We start from the raw sequence: 21,797 nt of genomic DNA on the forward strand, positions 1-21,797 counted from the left end.
AATAAAACTATAAGGATGTAGGGGTCAAAGTCGGGCTAGTAGAAGTGTTAAGGAATTGAGAGTTCAAACACCTTTAGCCACTTCAATTATAGCTAACTTCTAGTTGCTTATCCAAATTCCAAATAATCCAAACCGAAAACTGTCCTCGATAATTTCAAGTGACGCCATTATTTAATTTAACGATATCATATCATATTGACATTCGCGTTTTTTTTTTCGAAAAACAAATCATTACCATCTACCGTGAATTGACATTATATAGTGTTATTATTATAACATTTGTTTACTAATATTAGACAGGTTACCATGGCGACCCATAATTATATGAACAACGATGATCTTCAAAGTCTATTAGGTAAAGTAATATTACATTTTTTTGTATGACTTAGTTTACGTACGAAACTATAATTAATAGTGTTAAACAAAACAGAAGTTTTTCATGAATAGTTAATATATTTAAATCTTTTATACTGCCTTCCTATATGTTTATATTGTGACAAAATTAAAACTGAAACTTATTGTTTTATCTATACTTTAATGTGTTTTTCGAGTAAGTAATTTGTTTTACTGTGTTTATTAGTTAATTATATATTATTTTATTTTTTACGAATATTTATAACTGCGGTGGAGTTGATAAATTGCCATGCATTTACCATAATAGACTTATTGTATGGTATGCTGTATCATAATTCAGAACTTCAGTTGCTTTTTTTTAGGCTAAATTATATTTATGTTAACTTTTAATTCTCAGTATTGATGTTTAAAAAACTTTAACATTTTAAAAATATCTTTCCTTTTTATAACTAATTTATAATAATTTGTAATATAAGCACAAAAATTCATTCAATTCTTAAAAAATCTTTAATGATTTTTAATTATCACGAGATAAGCCAATGATATCAAGGCTACTGATCTCGCAATTTTTTTTTTTTTTTAGTTTCAACGACACACATTTACGCTTTCGGCGTCCACTAGTAACTACCTTCTTTTTACTACAATCTTAACATGTTTTAGAGATATTAATATTTTAATATTTCTTACCGTTTAAAGAAATTAAATAGGATTGTATTTAGGTGTAATTTGGGTGCTGAGTGTGGGGATTTATGTATAGATTGTAGCAACAGTTTTGAAAGTATTTTCATAATATTTATTTCAGTTGTTCATTATTATTATTATAAAATATTTTTAAATTAATATGTTTCAATCAAATGCTTATGAACTCAATTGCTTACAATAATTACTTTAATAATTTACAATTATCTATAACTTGTTTATTTTGTACATATTTTTGATTTAAGTACATAATGGATTTACATCGGATTTTAAGCATTTGTTGAAACTATATTCAGTTTTATCATTTTTTTTTTTTTTTTTTTTTGATATATATATATATCAAAAATATATCCAGATTTAAAAATTAGAAAATCATAATTATTCATTGTAATTATAGTGTTTATATATTATATAATATTTCAACTGAAATAAAACGGAAAACTATAGAGAGTTATCAGATAGATTAATTTTAACTCAGTTATATATTATTATTTTATATTACCTAATATATTTTCGTAATAATAACTATAAAACATTACTAAACATTTCAATCCAAATTTCGTCAAATAATTAAAGTCTCATACTATGTGTTTCAACTGATACTCTCCATAAAGATTTCTTTATCCCAACAGTACAAAATATTCTACAAACGCCTTCACTGCAATCTCCACAGCCATCACTTCCACTTAATCTCAAAACTATCTATCCCCACTATGCCTGATGATACCAGAAGGCGCCTAAAACAAACTTGAGTGTCGTGACCTATTAATTTATTAACCCTCCTCATTGCATGTAAATACCATAACTATATTACTCCTTCACTTAAGATCCCGGTCTTTTTAAAGTGTGGCTAATTTATTTTATACTAACCTTTTAAACATAATTTATTTTTATTGTAAAAGTAGATTTACCTACAAATTGCACAAATCATATTATGTATATGAAAAAAAATTAAGAATAGCAAATCGTTTTATTCGTACTATTGAATTCTCTATTTTCGAAATTAATTTTATTTACATATTATTAATTTGTAATACTTATATACATTTTCAAAAATTTGTCAAAACGCATAGTATATTGTCACATAAAAACTGTACCTATTCGTAAAATAGGTATTAATTGCAGTGCTTCGTAACTACGTATTTATGAGATTATGATACTTAGGTACACAGATATTTTTATAAATTATAATATACATATGTATATTGTTTATTAAGAGTATACTTTACTTATATGTATTTTCTATGTCTTATAAACATTCAACACAGCAAATTTGCATTCAATAAAACCATCTGTGTATTGTTAGTTTTAATATTTGAGTGAATTTATCTATTATCAAAGTTAAAGTAAGAGCATTATTTGTGCTCAGACGTTGGTTTTTTTTCGATATTTTAATTTTTAAGTTATAGATATTTGCACTTTTAACTCGAAATATTCACAATACTTCTCATTCTTGCTTGATTTTAAAATATTAAAAAAAAAATAAATTAAAACTTAAGCACAAATACCTCTACCTATAAATTTGATAACAAGACAATTCGCTCTTATATTAAAGGTAACAAACATACGATTTGTTTTACCTACTATAAACGAAAATTCACTATGTTGTACGTTAGTTTGATGAAATAAACACATATAGATGTATTTTAGTGTCTTATTTACATTGATTTAATATTCTAAAATCAACGCTGTTATGCGCAGTATTATATTTTATTAGTATTATATTATATTTTAATATTTCATATAAACACGTATTTTAGGCCTTAAAAATTGTTTGTATATAACTCATAATACAAACATAGAACACATGTTTATAATATTGACTATATAATTCTTTAAATAACCACTTCATGTCACAATATCGTGGCATTATGGTTTTTGTCATTTTATTTATCATTGGTTCTGAAATGATAAAAATTAAAAATATAGCAACATTGAAAACACGTTTTTTACGTTGCTATATAACTTAACCTAACCATTTATTTTAAATATTATTTTTATTTTTTATATATATATTTTTTTTAGAAGAATGGTATTCCAAATGGAAAATTAAAATAAATAATAATAAATCTTCTCATATAACCTTTTTTATTAGACAAGGCATTCCCCCTTCTCTTTTTCTATCCAATAAAATGATTCCAGTGGTTTCAGTAAGTACTTAAGCTTGATCCTCGATAAGTGGTTATCTTAGGCAAAGCACATAAAACAAAAACGTCTCCTATTAAACTTGAGACGAAAGTTCTTATATTCTTTACTAGGCAAACATTCTAAACTCAACTTAAAAACAAATTATCACTCTACAAAATCTTTTTGACGTTCATTTGGATCTACGGTGTCCAATTATGGGGAGCCGCAAAAAAATTCAACATTTATAAAATACAAACGTTTTAATCTATAACTACATATAATTACTAATGCGCCCTGTTATGTAACAAATCGTACACTGTACTCAGATCTTGATGTACCGACCGTCATCGAAGTGGCCTCATACTACTATAAGCGCTTCTGCTGCCATCTAGCAAACCATCCTAATCCACTGATTTCTGCAGTTAACTCAGCTAACATCCCTGAAAATCCACCAAGAAGGCTCAAAAGGCACTGTTGTCGCGACTTGGCTCTTTAAATTCAAGCAGTAAAATATATATAACTAGGTATTATATATATATATACGTATAATTTAAGAATATATAATATAGCCTAATCAAAATTTATTATAAACAAAATAATTTACGTATAACTAGATTTAATTATCTATGCAAATTGTTGGATTATCAATGGAAAAAATCCTTAAAATATGTATAGATTAATTATTAAAAATCTAATACCTTAAAACACATACGTGAATTTTTCCATTATTTAAAAAAATGTCTTACCGCTAACTTATAAGCTCCTCAAAAATTTGGGCAGATGATTTTTAAGCTTATAAAATTTTTAATTAATTTTAGTAAGACTTAAAATACATTTTAAATAAAATTTTGGATAAAACCTTTACATGAACTTAACCGTGAATTAAAACAGGTTTTCAAAATCGTTATCACAGCATTGGATTAATCTATCACAGAAACCAATAGGTATACTTTGAAATTATGATTTAAATAATAACTTTATATTGGTTAATCCCGCATATAATACTTATAAAATATTATTCATATGATAATAACAGAAAAATGTTGACCAAAATTTTAATAAACATTGTTAAACATTTTTATAAAATACATAAATTATTTTAAATTAAATAATTTACCTTTCATGGTATAGAATGTTAATAATCAATTTTTGAGGTTTTTTTAATAGCTAGATTAGTAATAATTTAATATGGTCAACCTTGTGTTCAATTTTCCGGCCTTATATTATGTACTCTTGTAGTATAATAATTAATAAGTAATAACAGTTTTGTAAAAATAAATTCATTCGTCGTTTTTTTTTTGCTGCTATAAGTATATCTATTACAGATTCATACGTACATGTAAAAAATAAATTTGCTAGTATATATTATTTTCATTTCATCATTGTTTTAAATTATATTTCTTAGTATATTTTTTTAAATATTGTTATTTAATTTTACAACACCGGCTTAAACTTGTAATTATTATTCCAAAATTAAAATATTTTTAAAAAAACTTTGTATTATTTTCTCTAGATTCTCTAATAAACCTTTGTAATTTACCGAGATAAGATTCAAAATTGTGCAAGTAAAAAAACAAATTCCTTTGCTCTATTATATTCGTATAACATATACATTTTCGTGTCTTGATATGGTAAATTACTGTTAATAATACATGATAAATATATTACGTATTATTATTAAAACAAAAATTTTAAATTTTGTATTTGCTCTATTTCAAAGCATTACTATCAAGTGACTAGATTACAAAGTTTTACATTTAATTAAGCTACTATTTAATGAGATTTAACCCAAAAATATTTATATCGAAGTTTATAAGATACTTTCTAAAATTAATTACGCGATCAACATTTTACTTAGAAATTAATATATTATATATACTTTGTAGGTGATTACGTTATTAAAGAAATAAATAATTAAACTTGCAAATGTGTTAAGCAAGTTATGTGTGTCTTCTGTCTGTATATTGTAGTCCATTGCATTACTATATTTATAAATTTAATATTTTCACGATATAATTATAAAGAAATATTCAAAAATAATCTAAGTTATTGATAAATGTATTTGTTTTATATATATTATAGGTACTACCTACTTTAAAATTAGTTTTACCTAATAACATGTAAAAAATATGCAGTATTAAATTATTCTTTATTTGGTTTTTTTTTTTTTTATATTTCAATATATTATCAATTTAATTTTTTTGACACGATCACGATATCAGTTGTTCTTTAAAATTGATAGTTCCCAACTACCAACTTCAAAACTTCACCAAATAATATTAGCCTAGAGATTATTAGCGATTATTTATATTTACATTTTTATTAAAATAAAAAAAAATATATAATCAAATATTAAAGATTGTTAAAATCGTGGCTATCAATTAAAAATGGTTGGGAACCACTATTCTAAGAACTTATTTGAGAGTATGTATATCGACTATATCGTGCTCAATAATTATAATAATAATTAAATATATAGGGATTTTAGGTGTGCAATATTTATTTAACTTCCGTAACTATATATTTCGTACGTGAAAAAAAATGAACTCATACATCTATGATAAACATTAAACATGAATACATGATGAATACGCATAGGTACAAATACAAAATATAAATCTATATAAAATGTATATATTTGTCATGCATTTATAACCTATTAAAGTCTTTGAAACGATTTCTGAATTGTATTGAATAATATTTGAAAAATACGAGTAATTTGGCTTTTAGTGCTATTTTCAGAAATATGAAATTTTAGCGTTTTTGAATTTTTTTTTTTTTTTGATTTAAACATGATACGTGATAACATTTTGATTTGCAAATAATAAACATTGATCGCTGAAGTGCCGTCACTGGATGGTCCCTTCACTCATGTACTCATGTCAATATAGCTTTTTTTTTTTTTTACATCTCTCCATCTTTTCAGTTTATTGTACTAATTAAATGTACAGATCGTTGAAATTTCAAATAAAAATTAAAAAATTAAAATATTGATTATTTAATGATTTCAATGTAAGGTCCTTCACTCTTTCATATGTTATAGTTAAAGCAATTTAAAATATCGAAAATACTTGTGCCTATTTTTTTAGATATTTAAAGGTATAGTTTAAACAAAATTTAATATTTCAACTATACCATTTATCTATAACTGTTATTATGTTGGAAATCAAAAATTATTAATCGTAAGTAATTTAAAGTTTTCGTCATTTGTTATCTTTAATTCCAAGTTAGGTAATGAAATTTTTAAATATTTACTTATTTTCATATTATACTACGAGCCTTATCATCTTATTAAACAATACGTGGTACTGACTAGTTTATAGGAGTAAATAACTTTTAATTAGTAAAGAACAAATAGTAATATCTTATGAAATTATATCATGATATTACATTCTTATGAATTGTTTTTGGCTAAAAATTAATTTAACATTCAATACTGCTATAATTTGCAATCCGCAGTACTAAACATACTGATAAAATATGCAATATCTTATAAACAATATTTTACAACCTTATAACTTAGTTTTGTGTAAATTAGTGAAGGATTTAAAGGGAGAATGGTAACCTTCTTGGTAGTTATATTATATTTAGAAGACCAAACATCAAATCCTAAATTATATTTACAAAATTAATATAACATTTTTGCCCCTTAACAAAAAAAAAAAAAATCCTAAATCCGCCACTGATGTAAATGTATTGATCAAATCTTTTAAGAGATAAAAGATAGTTATATTTGTTATAGTTGTTACCTTTAGATTGTACTATGGATAAAATTGGTTAATTAACTCCAATATTTAAACTAAGGAAACTAAATATAAACTGCTGATCGTTAATTTTCTATGTAACATCTATATAATGGTTCAGCAAATGCCATTGTTACATTCTCTAACGATAAAATAAAATATTAAAAATTAAGATACAATATTATATATACATTTTTTTTAGTTAGCTTTTATTAATAAATATGGCTCAATGGTAACAATACATTAAAATATTAACAAACCAATATAAAAACAAACATAATAATAAAGTAATATTAAATTAAATTAAATTAAAAATAAAAATAAGTTACAACATAGGTAATTATGTAAAATATAATTTATAATGTCAAAAATATTTTGATTTCAGACCGTAATTAAAAAATAATTTCTGGGGAGGAGAGAATATATGATCCATAACATCCTCCCTAGGTTCAGCCTTATTCTGATGGCATATATTGTTCTTGTATATTTTAAAATTATCACCAAGGAACGGTATATTTTTTTCCTATAAATATAGTTTATATATAATATATAACCTCCTCCTAAAATAATTTTTAGTGGCGCCGCTGTATATTACAAGTTACAAGTATATAAATATAAATATAGATATATTTGTATTTTATAAGTAGCTGACAATTATGCACAATCTTCCTGTGTGGCGAGTACGCCATTATGTTTAGTCTTATACATATCATATAAAAAATCATAAATTCATACGTTTACGTAGTACCTACTTATGAATTCCCAGGAAATATACAAGATGAATACCTAATTATTTACCATTTGCATATAATTTCCTTTATATTCCCTATTATATTGGTTTTCGTGTTAACTATTCTTTAGGTATTAAATATATTTGTAATAGATGTACAAATGTCTTAGCGTTGGTTTTAAATATAAAGGTAGCTAAGTAACGTTATAGATATTGTTAATTGATGTATTGAAAATTCAATTTTTGATCTTCAGGGAAGTATATTGGATAAGCAACGGTATATAAAAAAATATTATTAAGCCACAATGTCAACGTTTTGTGCTGATGGTCTTATTCCTGCAAGATTTTTATGCCTCGTTGCTCATTTTATAATACTTATCATGGCTTTAAACCATAGGGTAAGACATATAAAAAAAATACTTATTATATTAGGTGTTTATATAATTTGTGACTATAGCGTTGACTTTACATTTTGATACTAAAATCATTCAATAACTATGCATAAACACACAATTAATATTTCTACAAACATTAAGTTTAAATTACTTACCCGTTCTCTTATTAAATTTTTATTCTCACATTGAATTATGATCGATCTAAGGTGTAAACTACTGTTTATTATATTTATTATTGTTATACGTAAATACTGAAACCTACCGCGTTGTGCTCAACCACTGACGTGTAGTACACCTACGTGTATAACTGTTAAAGATTTATGTATAATCAGATAAACTCAATTCGCACAACTATTGACGTATATAAACAATTAAGCTTTTTGTTCAAGGTCTACAAAACAGAAAAACATGAACATGATATTATCATAGATCATATACAATTTTTTTTTTTGGAAATCATAATTATATTACTTTTGAAATTTTACATTAATCTGACTGTTTTGTAGTTTAAAATATAATAATATGTATTGATATGTAATAATACTAATAATAGTGTAGTGTTTCGAAGTTATAACGACACACATGCTAGAGCCTATAGCTATTACTATCAAGCCAGTAATTAAATTATGTACGCAACATTTTTTTTGATAATACACTTGTATTATATTATACAGATTACAGATACTTGTTTGCATGTGTATGTTTCTGGTGACAATGCTTCATTTTTAATTTAACACCGAAATATATTTAATAATCTCCAACCTATTCTCTTTTCCGATATTACGTGGAACTACTGGTTATTGTTTAGGTAATAATTTTGTCAACGCTATATTACTTGATTACATTTTAGCATCATATGTAATATATTACAGTAACTATTCAATCTTATTAAAAATGGTTACAATTACTTAGGAACGAAACGTAAAAGCCTGTCTACCATATGATTATGACAACGACCTATATATGGAACAAGACAAAAGGTAAATTCAAAAAACTGCTTTTACTTACCAAAAATAAAATATTTGTAGACAATATAGTTTGTTGAATTTTGTACCCATTTTGTTAATTGTTGCACTTTTTTCACTACAAACATTAAAATGTTTAATATAATGTATTTATCTCAGCATTAGATCACGCTTTATCATTATAATGTGATAGTTTTGTAAAATATTAAACACATTTTTATTATACATCAGCTAAAGAAATTATATATTATTATATTGACGCACCAATAACAGGGTTCTACTAAAAAAAGTAACATGCGTATGTATTTCAGTTATGTTTTGCACATAAAATGACCTTTCATTATAAACATCTTTTAAAATGTTTGAAATAAAATCAATATATTCATTTAATATTTTTAGTTGTAAAAAATGTTTAATCTATAAAAATTATCTGTAATTATCGATAATCTATCGTTTTATGATACATTTTAAATAAACAGTATAGAGTTATAATTATCTAAAGAGATTAAATAATTTCGATTATAGTACATCACACATATATATCATTTAGATAAATTATGATTGCATTTGTTAATTACGTTTGTCAGTTGTATGTTATACTACATAATATTACTTAATATACATAAAAAATTTAAACATTTTTTTTTAAAGTTTAAATTTCAATTAAAGTGGTTATAAATGTTGTAATATTCGTATAGTAATAAATAATTCTTACTAATTGTTTATTGAATGAGAAATTGTTATTTGCGCCAAAATAAAGGTATAAATTTGCACTACCGTATAGAATCTATACTATAGATAGTCAAAATTAGTGTTGGTAATTTAACCGAAATTAGTGTTCATGTATTCGGTTATTTCTTCGATACCCTCGTTAATTATGGTAAACAAGACTCAATAACTCAAATGACATGAATAATTTTTCGGGATTTCTAACTATTCACTGCTTTATCTAGTAATAATTATTTACATATTTTGATGTCCTATCTGTCTTTATTACGTTATTATACAGGTTATAAGTAAATACACTACTATAATATACTATACCTAGTAGTTTATTTTTTATTAGTGTCATGATATATTTGTAGCTAAAAATAATACATTTATAATATAATTAATATTATATAATGGGCATTTGTATATTCTATCGATTTATAGGTAGTCGTTTTTTGGATTAAATTTAAAACATGTAAATTCCACCAGTGCGTATTTTTAACCTGAAAACATATTAACTCCACCGATGGTAAAATAAGAAACTACTAACTATAGTGATTATTATTAATTATTATATATATATTTTTTAAATTTATTTAAAAAATGATATATAGTAACTAAATTTTAAATATATTACCTTTGTATAAATAAGAAATCTGTACATAAATGATGTACCTATTATCTATTGTAACTTATTATTATTGCTTACTATTGTTTTATTGTTATTGCGTATTGAATAATTTTATATCATATCTATACTGTAATACTAATTAATTTATCACAAATGTAAAAGGGTAAATCCCGAATATCTAAATAAAAATAAAAATGTACTGGTGGAATTAACATTTTTTTCAGGTAAAAAAAGCAAACCGGTGGAATTTACATGCATCCTATATAATATAATGATATGTCAATACAATATATTTGGTTTTTTAATGGTTAGATATTTATATTTTCATATCATATTATATTTGTTTAATTTATTATTATTAATAGGTAGTTGTCAATCAATACTAATGACGTACCTACCGTTGTAAATATCAATAATGAACGGTGTAAATAAGTTAGTGAAATAAACGCTCAGAATCTAAAATGGAATATTCTATGTTATAAACTTTTTACATATCTTAATACTTAATACTTTGTTAAGACATATTATTAAAATAAAAATCGGCCTTAATTTTGGTGCAAATTACAAATGCATTTCAAATTACTTGAGGTCAATTTTGGTGTAAATTGATTATAGCCATCCGAACGACCTTTTTCCCCAATCCCGTTCGGATTAACGAGATCCTGCTATAAGTACTTAAATAACTTATAAGTAACGTACTATTCGTATATTATATGCTTTTAAATGTAATAATCGCATTATGTTTTATATGAATTTAAAAATATTATGATGCATACCACGTTACTATGTTTGTTTTTATTTCTGATTGCGTATCATTTTATTTTATTTTTTTCACTTGAAGAAACTAATAAAATATTATTACATCATTAAGTGTGCACTTGTTTTTTTTCTTAGTAAATTTTACTAACTTTACATAAAACACATTAAATTTAATACAATAATTATAAAATAAAATGATTTATTTGTAATATTATAAATATAGGTAATTGATTCTTTACATCCATAGGTTGATGATTGGTTATACACTTTCAATTGGTTTCATTGGTATCGAAATGTTTGGATTTATGAGTGGTATAACAATGTTTTCTCCAACAAACGGTTTTATTTGTATCCTTTTCTTTATATTTTATGTATATTTTTAAATTAATTATACTTGAAAAATTTAGTTTTTTTCTTAACTTATCTGACCACAGCTATGATTTGTCATGGTGTGGCTACCATGATGATGTTTTATTTCCTCCAAGACTTGTGGAGTTGTGAAATGTTTTGGTCTGTATTTTTTTTATGCAGCATATTTCCGTGTTTGATCGAACTAATTATGATAAGCTATTCTTTTATAATGAAAAAATGACGAAATATTTATGAAAATTATATTTAAGTTATCAATATACATATATCTAATAAGTAAACTTTAATATAAAACGTTTTAATTATAGTATGACTTATTTTAAATTACTATTACTATAGAAATTATAGATATTTCATTAATAATATATTTATGTAACATGTAATTGTATCTTTATTATTTTATTATTTTTGTATAATATTAATTATTTAATAAAATATGATGAAAAATCATAGTCAAAACCAAAAAAAAATGTTATTTTATATTAGGTACGAATAAATTACTTGTGGATTTATTTAAAAATTTAAAAATAAATTATGAATTATTTTAATTCAAAATAATATAATGAATGTTATTATTATAATATTCATTATTTAATTGATAGATATAATAAGGCATGGACGGACAAGTGATTTATTAAATTGCGCACAGTGTTTGTACTTGGTAATCAAACAATTTTAAAATAATCCAAAGAGTATTTCACATATTAAAATTATAATTTTGTTTATTATACGCAATTCTTTGTAGGCAAAATGGTTGTTTTATTATTAAAAAAATAATAAAATATTTTTGAAATTATAATTTAATTTCCGTTATAATAATTAAGTAGATAATATGTCCGTTAAAATCAATAAAAATTATACTATTTTGCATAATATTTATAGGTTAGTTAATAAATAAATAAATTGTGGTATGAAATATATTAATTATGGATTGGTACTATGAGGCCATGGTCAAGAAATAAAACGTTATACTAAATAATTTATTAATTAAATCATTATTTTTATCATTATTTATATATCCACTTCAATTGACGTTTTAAACAATATGCATTAATCATTTCACGAGGACAGAAGTGCCAAATATGTTGTCTTCTATCTATTTTGAACTGAATATATTTTTCTAATTGTTGACAGCCATTTTTTACCAAAATTTTTCTTTAATACCAAATTACTAGTTTATCTGATCGTTGAACACACACTATTCTATTAACTTCAAATCATACGTAAGTGCGAATTCTATAGTAAATAAATTATAGTTTGATTTTTATCAAAGGCTTAAATAAATATAATTAAATAAATTATTCATTTTCAACAGCATACATTTTAATAATTATTGTATTATATTTTTTTTATAGCTTTGTTATAAACAATAATTACATAATATATAATATATAAACATTCTATTGTTGTACCTACATGCCATTCCTAACTTAATAGGTAAGTATTTATAATACAAATTATGTTCTAAAATTATTGTTTTAATGTTTATAAATATATATATGAGTACAAAGGTTAAAACTAATATCTATTAAAGTTTAAAAAAGTGGCTTTTGTTGTTTTCTTATTATAGGCTAGATAATGTTTGAATCCTTCCAAAACAAATGTATATTAGTATATTTGTTTATACATTGCGTTTAAAGATAATCTCTATTAACTTGCTTATAACTTATACCTTAACGAATATGCACCAGTGAAGTATATTGAAAGCGTTTTCGTAATATCTTTACTTGTAAGATACGTTATCTATTTCTCAATAATATATATTTTCAGTCCTCTTTTTATATCTTAGTTTAAGTATTTGATATATTTTCTTAAATAATTTATTAAACTTTAGAAGGACATAAGATATTATATAAGTAGTTTTTAATATAAATTGTATTATGAAAATACAGTTTATAATTTAATTTTTTAATTGGTCAACTTTTTAATTATTACTTATAACATAAAATATAAATGATCAATAATATGATGTACCTACCTATTATGTTCATGAAAGTTTATTTTTCATTATGATTTTTAGCTTATTCATATAAGTCATAACTTATTAGACAAAATTTTAAATCTATTTTTCACGTAAAAAAGTGGGTTTTTGGCCTATATTGTTTATTAATTGTAGTTTCAAAATTTCTCTGCTGTCCATTATTTTATATTTTACACTTCTATAGGTTTCACTGACCTAAATTACTAAAATAAGATACTTTCGTGATATAATTACATTAATTGGTACAATATAATAATTAGTGAGTAGTGATTCTTGTATAATAGGTAATCTTCGGGAAATTTAAATACGAATATATCACATTTTAAACATGTTTTGACGATTGGTACTATATCATGAATTTTAACGATTGTATGTATATATGTATATGTATATATATATATATATACATTTTTATGTTTTTATTATTTATTTTTTACTGGTTATCATAATTGAATAATTTGTTAATTTTTTTCAAATATTTTACAACTGTTTATTTTGTCTTAAGGCTTACTATCTATGTATTAAATATTAATATGTATTTTTACCTATGAAATTTACTATTAGTGTCTATAAAAGTAAATACTTGCTGTTTTATTTTTTCTTCGTTGTATACTCGAATATATTTTAATAATATGTTCTTAAAGTTTTTTTCTATAAAGGTATATTAGGTTTTGTATTTATAATAGTTATAATTAGATACTACTATACGAATTATATGTTCAATTTGACATCCAATGAAGTATTTGATAATTTTGAAAAAATTTACAAATATTCATAAGTTTCATTTTTTCTTGACGGTTATTACTTAAATGTTTGATAATTATTAAAAAAATAAATAAATATTGTAATGAGTAAATATGCTATGCTAATCGATAGAATTTTTACTAAGAATTTGAATATTACCTGTATTAATATTTATACTATAATGTTAATTTGCTCTACTAACTAATAGGATGAAAATATACAGCGTTAACCATAGAGTTATGTCTTAAACTAACCTAACGCTTGACTGCTTGAGTAACAAATGTAATCTTACAACCCAATGACACACAGACGGGTTACCAAATATTGCGATTTCAGCATGTGTTCTCGAGAAAGTGGAATAAATTACTGATATTACGTGGAAGTTTGTGTAAATTATAATAATTAATTAACGTTAACTATAAAAATTATTTAATGATTTATTTATTTAATTTTAATTATATAAAAAATGTCAGCCATTTATACTTATGTTATACTTTTTAATATATTTGGTAAAAATCTATACTTAGGTACTTAGGATACTGATTATTGCCAGCTAGCAAAAACTAGTCATCTATAACTGTTTAGAATCTTGATAGATACTCAATATTTCATAAAAATTAATTTTAAATGTTTGAAATAAATTTCGTGTGAATATTTGTTGAATACAGAGAGAATTTTTTTTTAAAATATACAAAAGAGAGTGATGGAGTAGGTGGATATTTTTATTAGCATATTTTTTGAGTATACATATTGTACTCTCGAAATTTCTGTGTATTTCACTGCAACAATTCAATCAGTTTAATTTTTGTAATAAATATTCATAAAAAAATTAATTTAAATATTACAGCTATATACTATTTGTACTTATTGAAACACTCATACCATTAAAAAAAAAAATGAATGAGCTAATATAGATCGACAATTTAGTATGCCGTGCTTACGCTGAACTTAATATAATTATTATATATTAAGCCTGAATATTTAGTTACATTATTCATTGTTCAGTTATTTAAAAAAATACTTTAAATAACGCCAATTTTAAAAATATATACAAAATATGGTAAGTAACAATATTATTATAAAATAAAAATAAATGTTTATGAAAAGTAAAACATTTTCTAGTATTGTTATGTGTAAAAATTGATATAATATGAATACATTTATTAAAAATTACATGATATTGGTATGTATATATAATATATATTATTTGATACTTTATATTTATTTTAATACTATTTTTAAAATTATTTATTGCTATTATCAAATAGTACACAGCTTATTATAGGTGTCATAAATATATAAAATCTGTATTCTATTACTTTTTAGGTACGTCTAGTATGGAAAATAAAATGGTAGTAAATGCAGATGATTATAATCAGAAAAAAAAAATAGATCCAAATTATTTACTAGATGATCGAGAACATATTAACAAAGTAATAAATATTGAATAATTATTATAATTTACTTTTAACATATACTATATGCATATATATTGATGGTACTAATTTTTGGTTTTTTTTCTGTGGTTTTAGGTAACTAAAGTATCGTGGATTTTAGTCGTAACAACAATAAGTACTAGTTTAGGCTGTTCAATTCCTGCTGGTTATAATACCGGAGTAGTAAATTCCCCTGCAGAAGTTAGTATTCAAGTTAAATTTTACTTTTTAACATTTGTAATTAAGTTTTTATGTTTAATATTAAATTATATAAGACAAAAATTATTAAGCTATAACAAAAAAAAAAAAATTAAATCTTTTAGATATTGAAACAATGGTGCAATGAAACTATCATGTATCGATATGCTGTACAATTTTCACCCGCTCAACTTGATGGTCTTTGGTCTATACTGGTTTCCGTATTCTTGATTGGCGGCATAATTGGTGGTGTAGCTGGTGGTAAATTAGCAAATTCATTGGGCAGGTAAGTTATTTTAAATACTGAATTTTTATAGTTGTGTAATATTACTCAGCCAATTAATTTTTTTCCTGCTGTGGAGGTACGAATTTTCCAACTATAGGTGAGAGCATTATACTAGCACCATAACATCCTACTGTGTTAACTACGTAATCTTCAAAGTTACTCTCTAATTTCCATAGTACACCACTATTGTCAACATCTATATGTGTTATTGTACGACAGTCTGCACTTTTCTTTACCTAAAATCAATGTTATCTTTGATACTGACAGTGATATTGCTATGATTAACTATAATACATCATATAAATTATAATATACTATACTGATATAAATTTACTATTTTAATATTTTCTTCTAAAAAACTTTCTTTTGTGTCCCAACTATATAAATTATTCAACCCTTTTATTCGGAAATACATTATTGAACCATATGCAGAACCTAAAACTACCATTTTGCAGGGTTTTCGTCCAACGTCAATTATACATTTCGGATTAATTCGTTTTTGTAAATCTTTGGTGCGTACTTTAAACATATCTGAGCTCGACAAATAGGTGAAATATATGTAATTGGAATTAAAATTTTCAATCAAGACTAGGTAAAACACATCTTCTGTAGAAAAATCTGTGCATGTTGTAGTTGAAGAATATGGCAATTTTACTCGGTAGCCTTCGTTAACTTGTACGTTCCACACAATAATTGAACGAGTTCCTCCGTCTCCGATATAAATTATTGGTTTATCATTGTTTACATTATCATATTCGACAACTATGTATTGTAGTCGACTGCGCGTGCGACATATTAACGGCCTGAGTGGTATTCTATGTACTATCTATAATAATTATAAAGTAATAGTAATCATTTTGTAATAAAGCTTTAAGATTAAACTAAAATTTTATAATATTACGTAAAAATAACTTTTTAACATTTTATTGACATTCGATAAGCAAATATTTAACAACCGAATAAAAATGCATTATAAGCACAATAGGTACTAAGCGTTTGCATAACATTACAAGACATAAAGTTTTTTACGAAAAAAATATATCTGTAGATAGTACGAATGAAAACAAACCGCATTGTATTGGTACTTAACGGTCTTAACGCTGATGTCATAGTATGTTAACATAAACAAAGAAAAAAAAAATGAGTGTAAGAATTGAAAGTGTTATTTTTTATGAGTAAGGTATAAAAAATTATAATTGGTTGTTTGTTATACTCTGTATTTACGTAAGATTTAAATAATTATGTCGATCTCAAGTAAAAATATAATCATAAAACATAATTTTTCGTTCTGGATAAGATTGTATGTGACTTACAATAAATTAAAATAGATGTACATTTTTCTTTCAACGCTCGAATACATCTAGCTACTCTATACAAATTTTATAAACATATTTTAATTAAATATTAACTAATCAAGACACTAACATCTTTTGTGTAGGTGAACATTTCGATGTTTTATGGAACATTAAAAAAATGTGGCGTTATTGAACTCCTTTATAAGTATTAAATCAAAAAAAAAAAAAAATAAGCTGCCTTAAATAAATTATTTTTTCATCATGATCGACGAGTGGCCTATCCATATCTTTGATATCTATGATACAATAGTTATATATTAATTATTATGTGTTATTTTGTAACTTACACGTCCATCTCCATAGTCAATTCCTAATATTTTTGCTTCAGATTCTCTCTTTGGAGTTTCTTCTAAGGTATTTATAATTCCTATATCCAATACCCAAACTATACCATTTTGACCCATGTATATGTCTATGGCATTTACAATGGATTTACTTTCATCTGTGGTACTCTTCTCTAAACTAGGAAATGGTCGCACATAGTTGAAACATTGGTCTTTATCATAGAGCATTAATTGACTTAACGTGAATGGCACACCTTCCCTAAATCGTTAGACTTTATAGTTTATTTCAATATTAACGTCTCCGTAGTTTTTACTTTATTCAAAGCTTATTTAAAATTGTTTTTCTTATATTTTTACTTGTAACGTGGTGAAACCAAAATCACTTGATTTCCACAGATTTGAAACCTTGTGAAAATGATATTTTTTGGTATACAACGTTTTTCGTGTAAATAATCGGCTTCAATTTTTTTACTTGGCCATTCAATATAATGTCCATTCAACATGTGTGGTTTAAAAATAGTTGTAACGTTGTGTACAATATTTTGAGAAAATACATAGTTATTGGCATAACACATCATTAATAAACCAAAATAAAGTCTCATAATATTATGATTAATTTAAATATAAAATACGTACTAATTGAATACATCATATTTTATATATTTTGAAAAATATTATGATTACTTAATGTTGCTTTGGTTACAAATTCGATTATATTAATCTAACTAGCTAACGTTCCAACGGTGTTCTTAAAATAAAGTTTATTTGAATCTTAAATAATATAATATATTATATCATAACAATTACGGTACCTAATATAGATTAGATAACCTAACCTATTCAGGTAACCTTAATCCTTATTATAATACGTAGCATGCTTTCTGATACAAAAATTAGTAGTTAATTATTGCGTTAATTGATAATAAATAAGTTCAGTAAACATATTATAATTAGTCATTTTTTTTTTCCAGGAAAGGAACTTTACAACTTATATACCTGATTAATTTAATATCTGGTATCCTATTTTTTAGTTCTAAATCATTAGCTCATGTAGAATTATTTTTCATTGCAAGACTTTTATCTGGTCTATCCGCTGGTAAGAATCATTATTCGTTATTTTTAATATTATTTCGCATATTTTATCATTTTATTTTTAAATTAATTATGTATTTAAATATCCACCAAAATATTAAATATTTGTTTTAGGCCTCACTATGGCAATGGTACCGATGTATTTATTAGAGTTATCGCCTCCCGATAAGAGCGGTGTATTTGGTGTGATGTTTACAGTAGGTTTGAACTTTGGTGTAGTATTATCTCAATTTTTAGGCATGGGAAATATTTTAGGTTAGTAAATATTTTGATTATTAAGATATAATATACAAGAATGAATTCAATGATATAATTTTATAATTTCAGTAATGTATTAAGATTGCAATAAAAAAATAAAAATAATTAATAGACATTCATAATATATTTTTTAGGAAATGAATCATCGTGGCATTACTTATTTAGTTTGTATGGAATTTTAGTATTATTAGCACTTTCTACTTTAAAATTTGTTCCTGAGAGTCCTAAATACTTATATACTGTATGCAATGAACACAACAAAGCATTATCAGGTATTAATCATTTAAATATTAATTCTAGGACTAAAATTATTAAGTTGTAAAATACAAAATAGTTATTTATTAAAATATGATTTCATAAATTGTTCTTAATTTTTAGAACTAAGCAATTTAAGAGGAATGCCAATATCTGATATAAGTTGGGAATTAGAAAATTTGCTTATTTCTCCTGAAAGATGGACGTTTAGAAGGGTTATGAAAGAACCTTCTAGCCGTAAAGCCATTATAATAACCTGTATAATAATGTTGGGACAACAACTTTCTGGAATTAATGCAGTAATAATTTAATATTATATAAATATTAGTGCGACTAAAATGAGAAGGAATCCGGTTCATTAATTCCCTTTCAGTGTTACAGAAATTTTCATTTTTCACAGCGACCTGCGTATTTTTTAACCTAACTTTCCTAACCTTAAGCTTTCCTTTTTCAGAAGTCAAGTTGTGTCAATTATTATTTAAAATTTTAATATTTCTGTACTGAGCGTTGCCCGTGATAAAATAGTTGTCCTGAGATTTACCACTTATAAAACTCCGTTAAATATAAACTGCATAGATTTTTTTTACACAGTTATTTAGATTGTTTTGACCAAGTATAAAATAAATATCTAAAATTATATCCAATCATGGTAATTATTTTATTTTCTGTAACTAACTATAACAATAAACAATATGTATAAAAAAATGAATCATAGTTTTAGAGTGAGTGAATTATACTCAACATGTATATGTTAAAAATAAAAAGTAGACTCTATGATGCATCTTGCAGAATCTATTAACGTAAATGTTAAAAATTCGGTTGAAAATGTTTATTTTCTTAAGGTTCATCCATTTCAGATCTTTTATTTTATATATAGTTGATATATTTATTAATTATAGCTAATTCTGCTATTATTTCGATTATTTTTTACCAATTTTAAAATACTAATTTAATATTCCAAAAAATCCTTGTGTAAGCGTTCTTTTTTAAAATGCAATATTTAAAAAATAAATAAGGTGTACTTTCTCAGATATAGGATCTCCTAGGTATATACCTACCAAATTTCAAAAACATAAGCGCAATCGACTTGACTGTACATTTTTATTAATATATATTACATAACTGTTTTTAAATAATTCTATAGGTGTTTTATTATTCTACGTCAATATTCATAAATGCAGGCATGAGCACTGCTAATGCTCAATATGGAAATTTAGGCGCAGGAGTAATAAACTTTATTGTAACTATTCTATCAGCAACATTTATTGACAATTTTGGACGCAAAACATTGCTGTTATTTAGCAGCGCTATTTGTGTATTGATGCTCACAGCGTTGATGATTTCAATGCTTTTATCGTCTATTGTAAGAATTTAAATTATATAAGTTATTGGCTTACTGATAATTCAATATTATTTATTAATGCTTAAAACAAATGTGTTTAGGGTACAATACCTGGAGTATCTTATTTTTTGATAGTATTCGTTATTGGTTATGTCTTATTCTATGGATTTGGATTAGGACCAATCCCATTCTTTATTGGATCTGGTGAGTTATAAATACATTTCATTCATGTTAAATATTACAAATTATAATCCGATTACTTTTTTTTAGAATTAACCGATGTTGGGCCCAGACCTATTTTAATGTCTGCAATGAGTGTTGCTAATTGGTCTGGAAATTTTTTAGTTGGACTTACATTTCCTTTTGTTTGCCTAATTCTCAAACAATACTCTTTTCTTCCATTTATCGTATGCACCGTATTTTTAATTATATTTACATGGTAAGTATTTAAAATTGATTTGTATATATTATATATCTATTATGATACATGTTATATTATCATGTATAATTTACACAATCTATACAGGAAAGTGGTTCCAGAAACCAAACCATCTATTGACCAACAGAGTGTTGATAGTGAATAAAAGCCGAGATTTTATTATTTTACTTAAATGTTTTATTAAAAATTATTATTGACTGTGATTGTATATTATCTATAGAACGTTTACAATAATCGAATTTAATTGATGTAATATAAATCTATACTGAATTTTTCATGTTAATTTATTAACATTTAAAAGATTTATTTGTTTAAGTTTAGTACATATATAGCTTAGTATATAATTAGATGTATATTTTTTAATATTAGTACACTACGAGTGTGTTATGATGGATAATAATTATTTTAATAAAGCTCCCATTTAAATTACTTCAAAACTTACCTTTTAAATATTGATTTCTAAAAAAAAAATGATGAACACTTGGGTTAGTGAAAAATTCAATTAAATTTCTCTTACAATTATTATAGTTGAAAATTAAAGATATTTATTATAAAGGATAATTTTTTTTCAAACTTTGCAGTTGTTTCAAATAATTTTTAAAATAAAAAAAAAACCAAATCAAGGATCATAATTGTTTGTTTAT

General features: G+C 23.9%; 3 protein-coding genes across 6 annotated transcripts; 2 read left to right on the top strand and 1 right to left on the bottom strand.

Moving 5' to 3' along the window:
- The first annotated feature begins 20 nt into the window (after positions 1-20).
- LOC112598390 (solute carrier family 2, facilitated glucose transporter member 1-like) lies at positions 21-21,468 on the top strand. 3 transcript variants are annotated; one of them, XM_025344826.1, is made up of 13 exons: positions 12,538-12,706; positions 12,839-12,920; positions 15,535-15,641; positions 15,741-15,845; positions 15,968-16,128; positions 18,739-18,863; positions 18,974-19,114; positions 19,252-19,389; positions 19,496-19,671; positions 20,517-20,735; positions 20,816-20,918; positions 20,985-21,153; positions 21,241-21,468. In XM_025344826.1, exons 3-13 carry the CDS (start codon positions 15,546-15,548, stop codon positions 21,296-21,298), a joined length of 1,491 nt encoding a protein of 496 aa, XP_025200611.1. In that variant the 5' UTR covers positions 12,538-12,706; positions 12,839-12,920; positions 15,535-15,545; the 3' UTR covers positions 21,299-21,468. The 3 variants fall into 3 exon arrangements, with proteins under 3 accessions (XP_025200610.1, XP_025200611.1, XP_025200612.1); XM_025344825.1 differs by lacking the exons at positions 12,538-12,706; positions 12,839-12,920 and adding an exon at positions 21-355; XM_025344827.1 differs by lacking the exon at positions 12,839-12,920.
- Positions 511-11,739, top strand: LOC112598392 (transmembrane protein 107-like). Of its 2 annotated transcripts, none has more exons than XM_025344829.1 (5): positions 511-550; positions 7,908-8,051; positions 8,961-9,028; positions 11,362-11,462; positions 11,549-11,739. In XM_025344829.1, the coding sequence occupies exons 2-5, from the start codon at positions 7,959-7,961 to the stop codon at positions 11,704-11,706; spliced, it is 420 nt and encodes a 139-aa protein (XP_025200614.1). In that variant the 5' UTR covers positions 511-550; positions 7,908-7,958; the 3' UTR covers positions 11,707-11,739. The 2 variants fall into 2 exon arrangements, with proteins under 2 accessions (XP_025200614.1, XP_025200615.1); XM_025344830.1 differs by lacking the exon at positions 511-550 and adding an exon at positions 3,681-3,704.
- LOC112598391 lies at positions 16,137-18,342 on the bottom strand. Its single transcript, XM_025344828.1, has 4 exons — positions 18,125-18,342; positions 17,771-18,026; positions 16,463-16,954; positions 16,137-16,364 (listed from the first exon to the last, which is right to left on the bottom strand). Exons 1-4 carry the CDS (start codon positions 18,340-18,342, stop codon positions 16,182-16,184), a joined length of 1,149 nt encoding a protein of 382 aa, XP_025200613.1. The 3' UTR covers positions 16,137-16,181.
- Positions 21,469-21,797: the final 329 nt, after the last annotated feature.

This window comes from Melanaphis sacchari, unplaced genomic scaffold, assembly GCF_002803265.2.
Source record: "Melanaphis sacchari strain LSU unplaced genomic scaffold, SCAv2.0 Contig487_pilon_pilon, whole genome shotgun sequence".
NCBI lineage: Eukaryota > Metazoa > Arthropoda > Insecta > Hemiptera > Aphididae > Melanaphis > Melanaphis sacchari.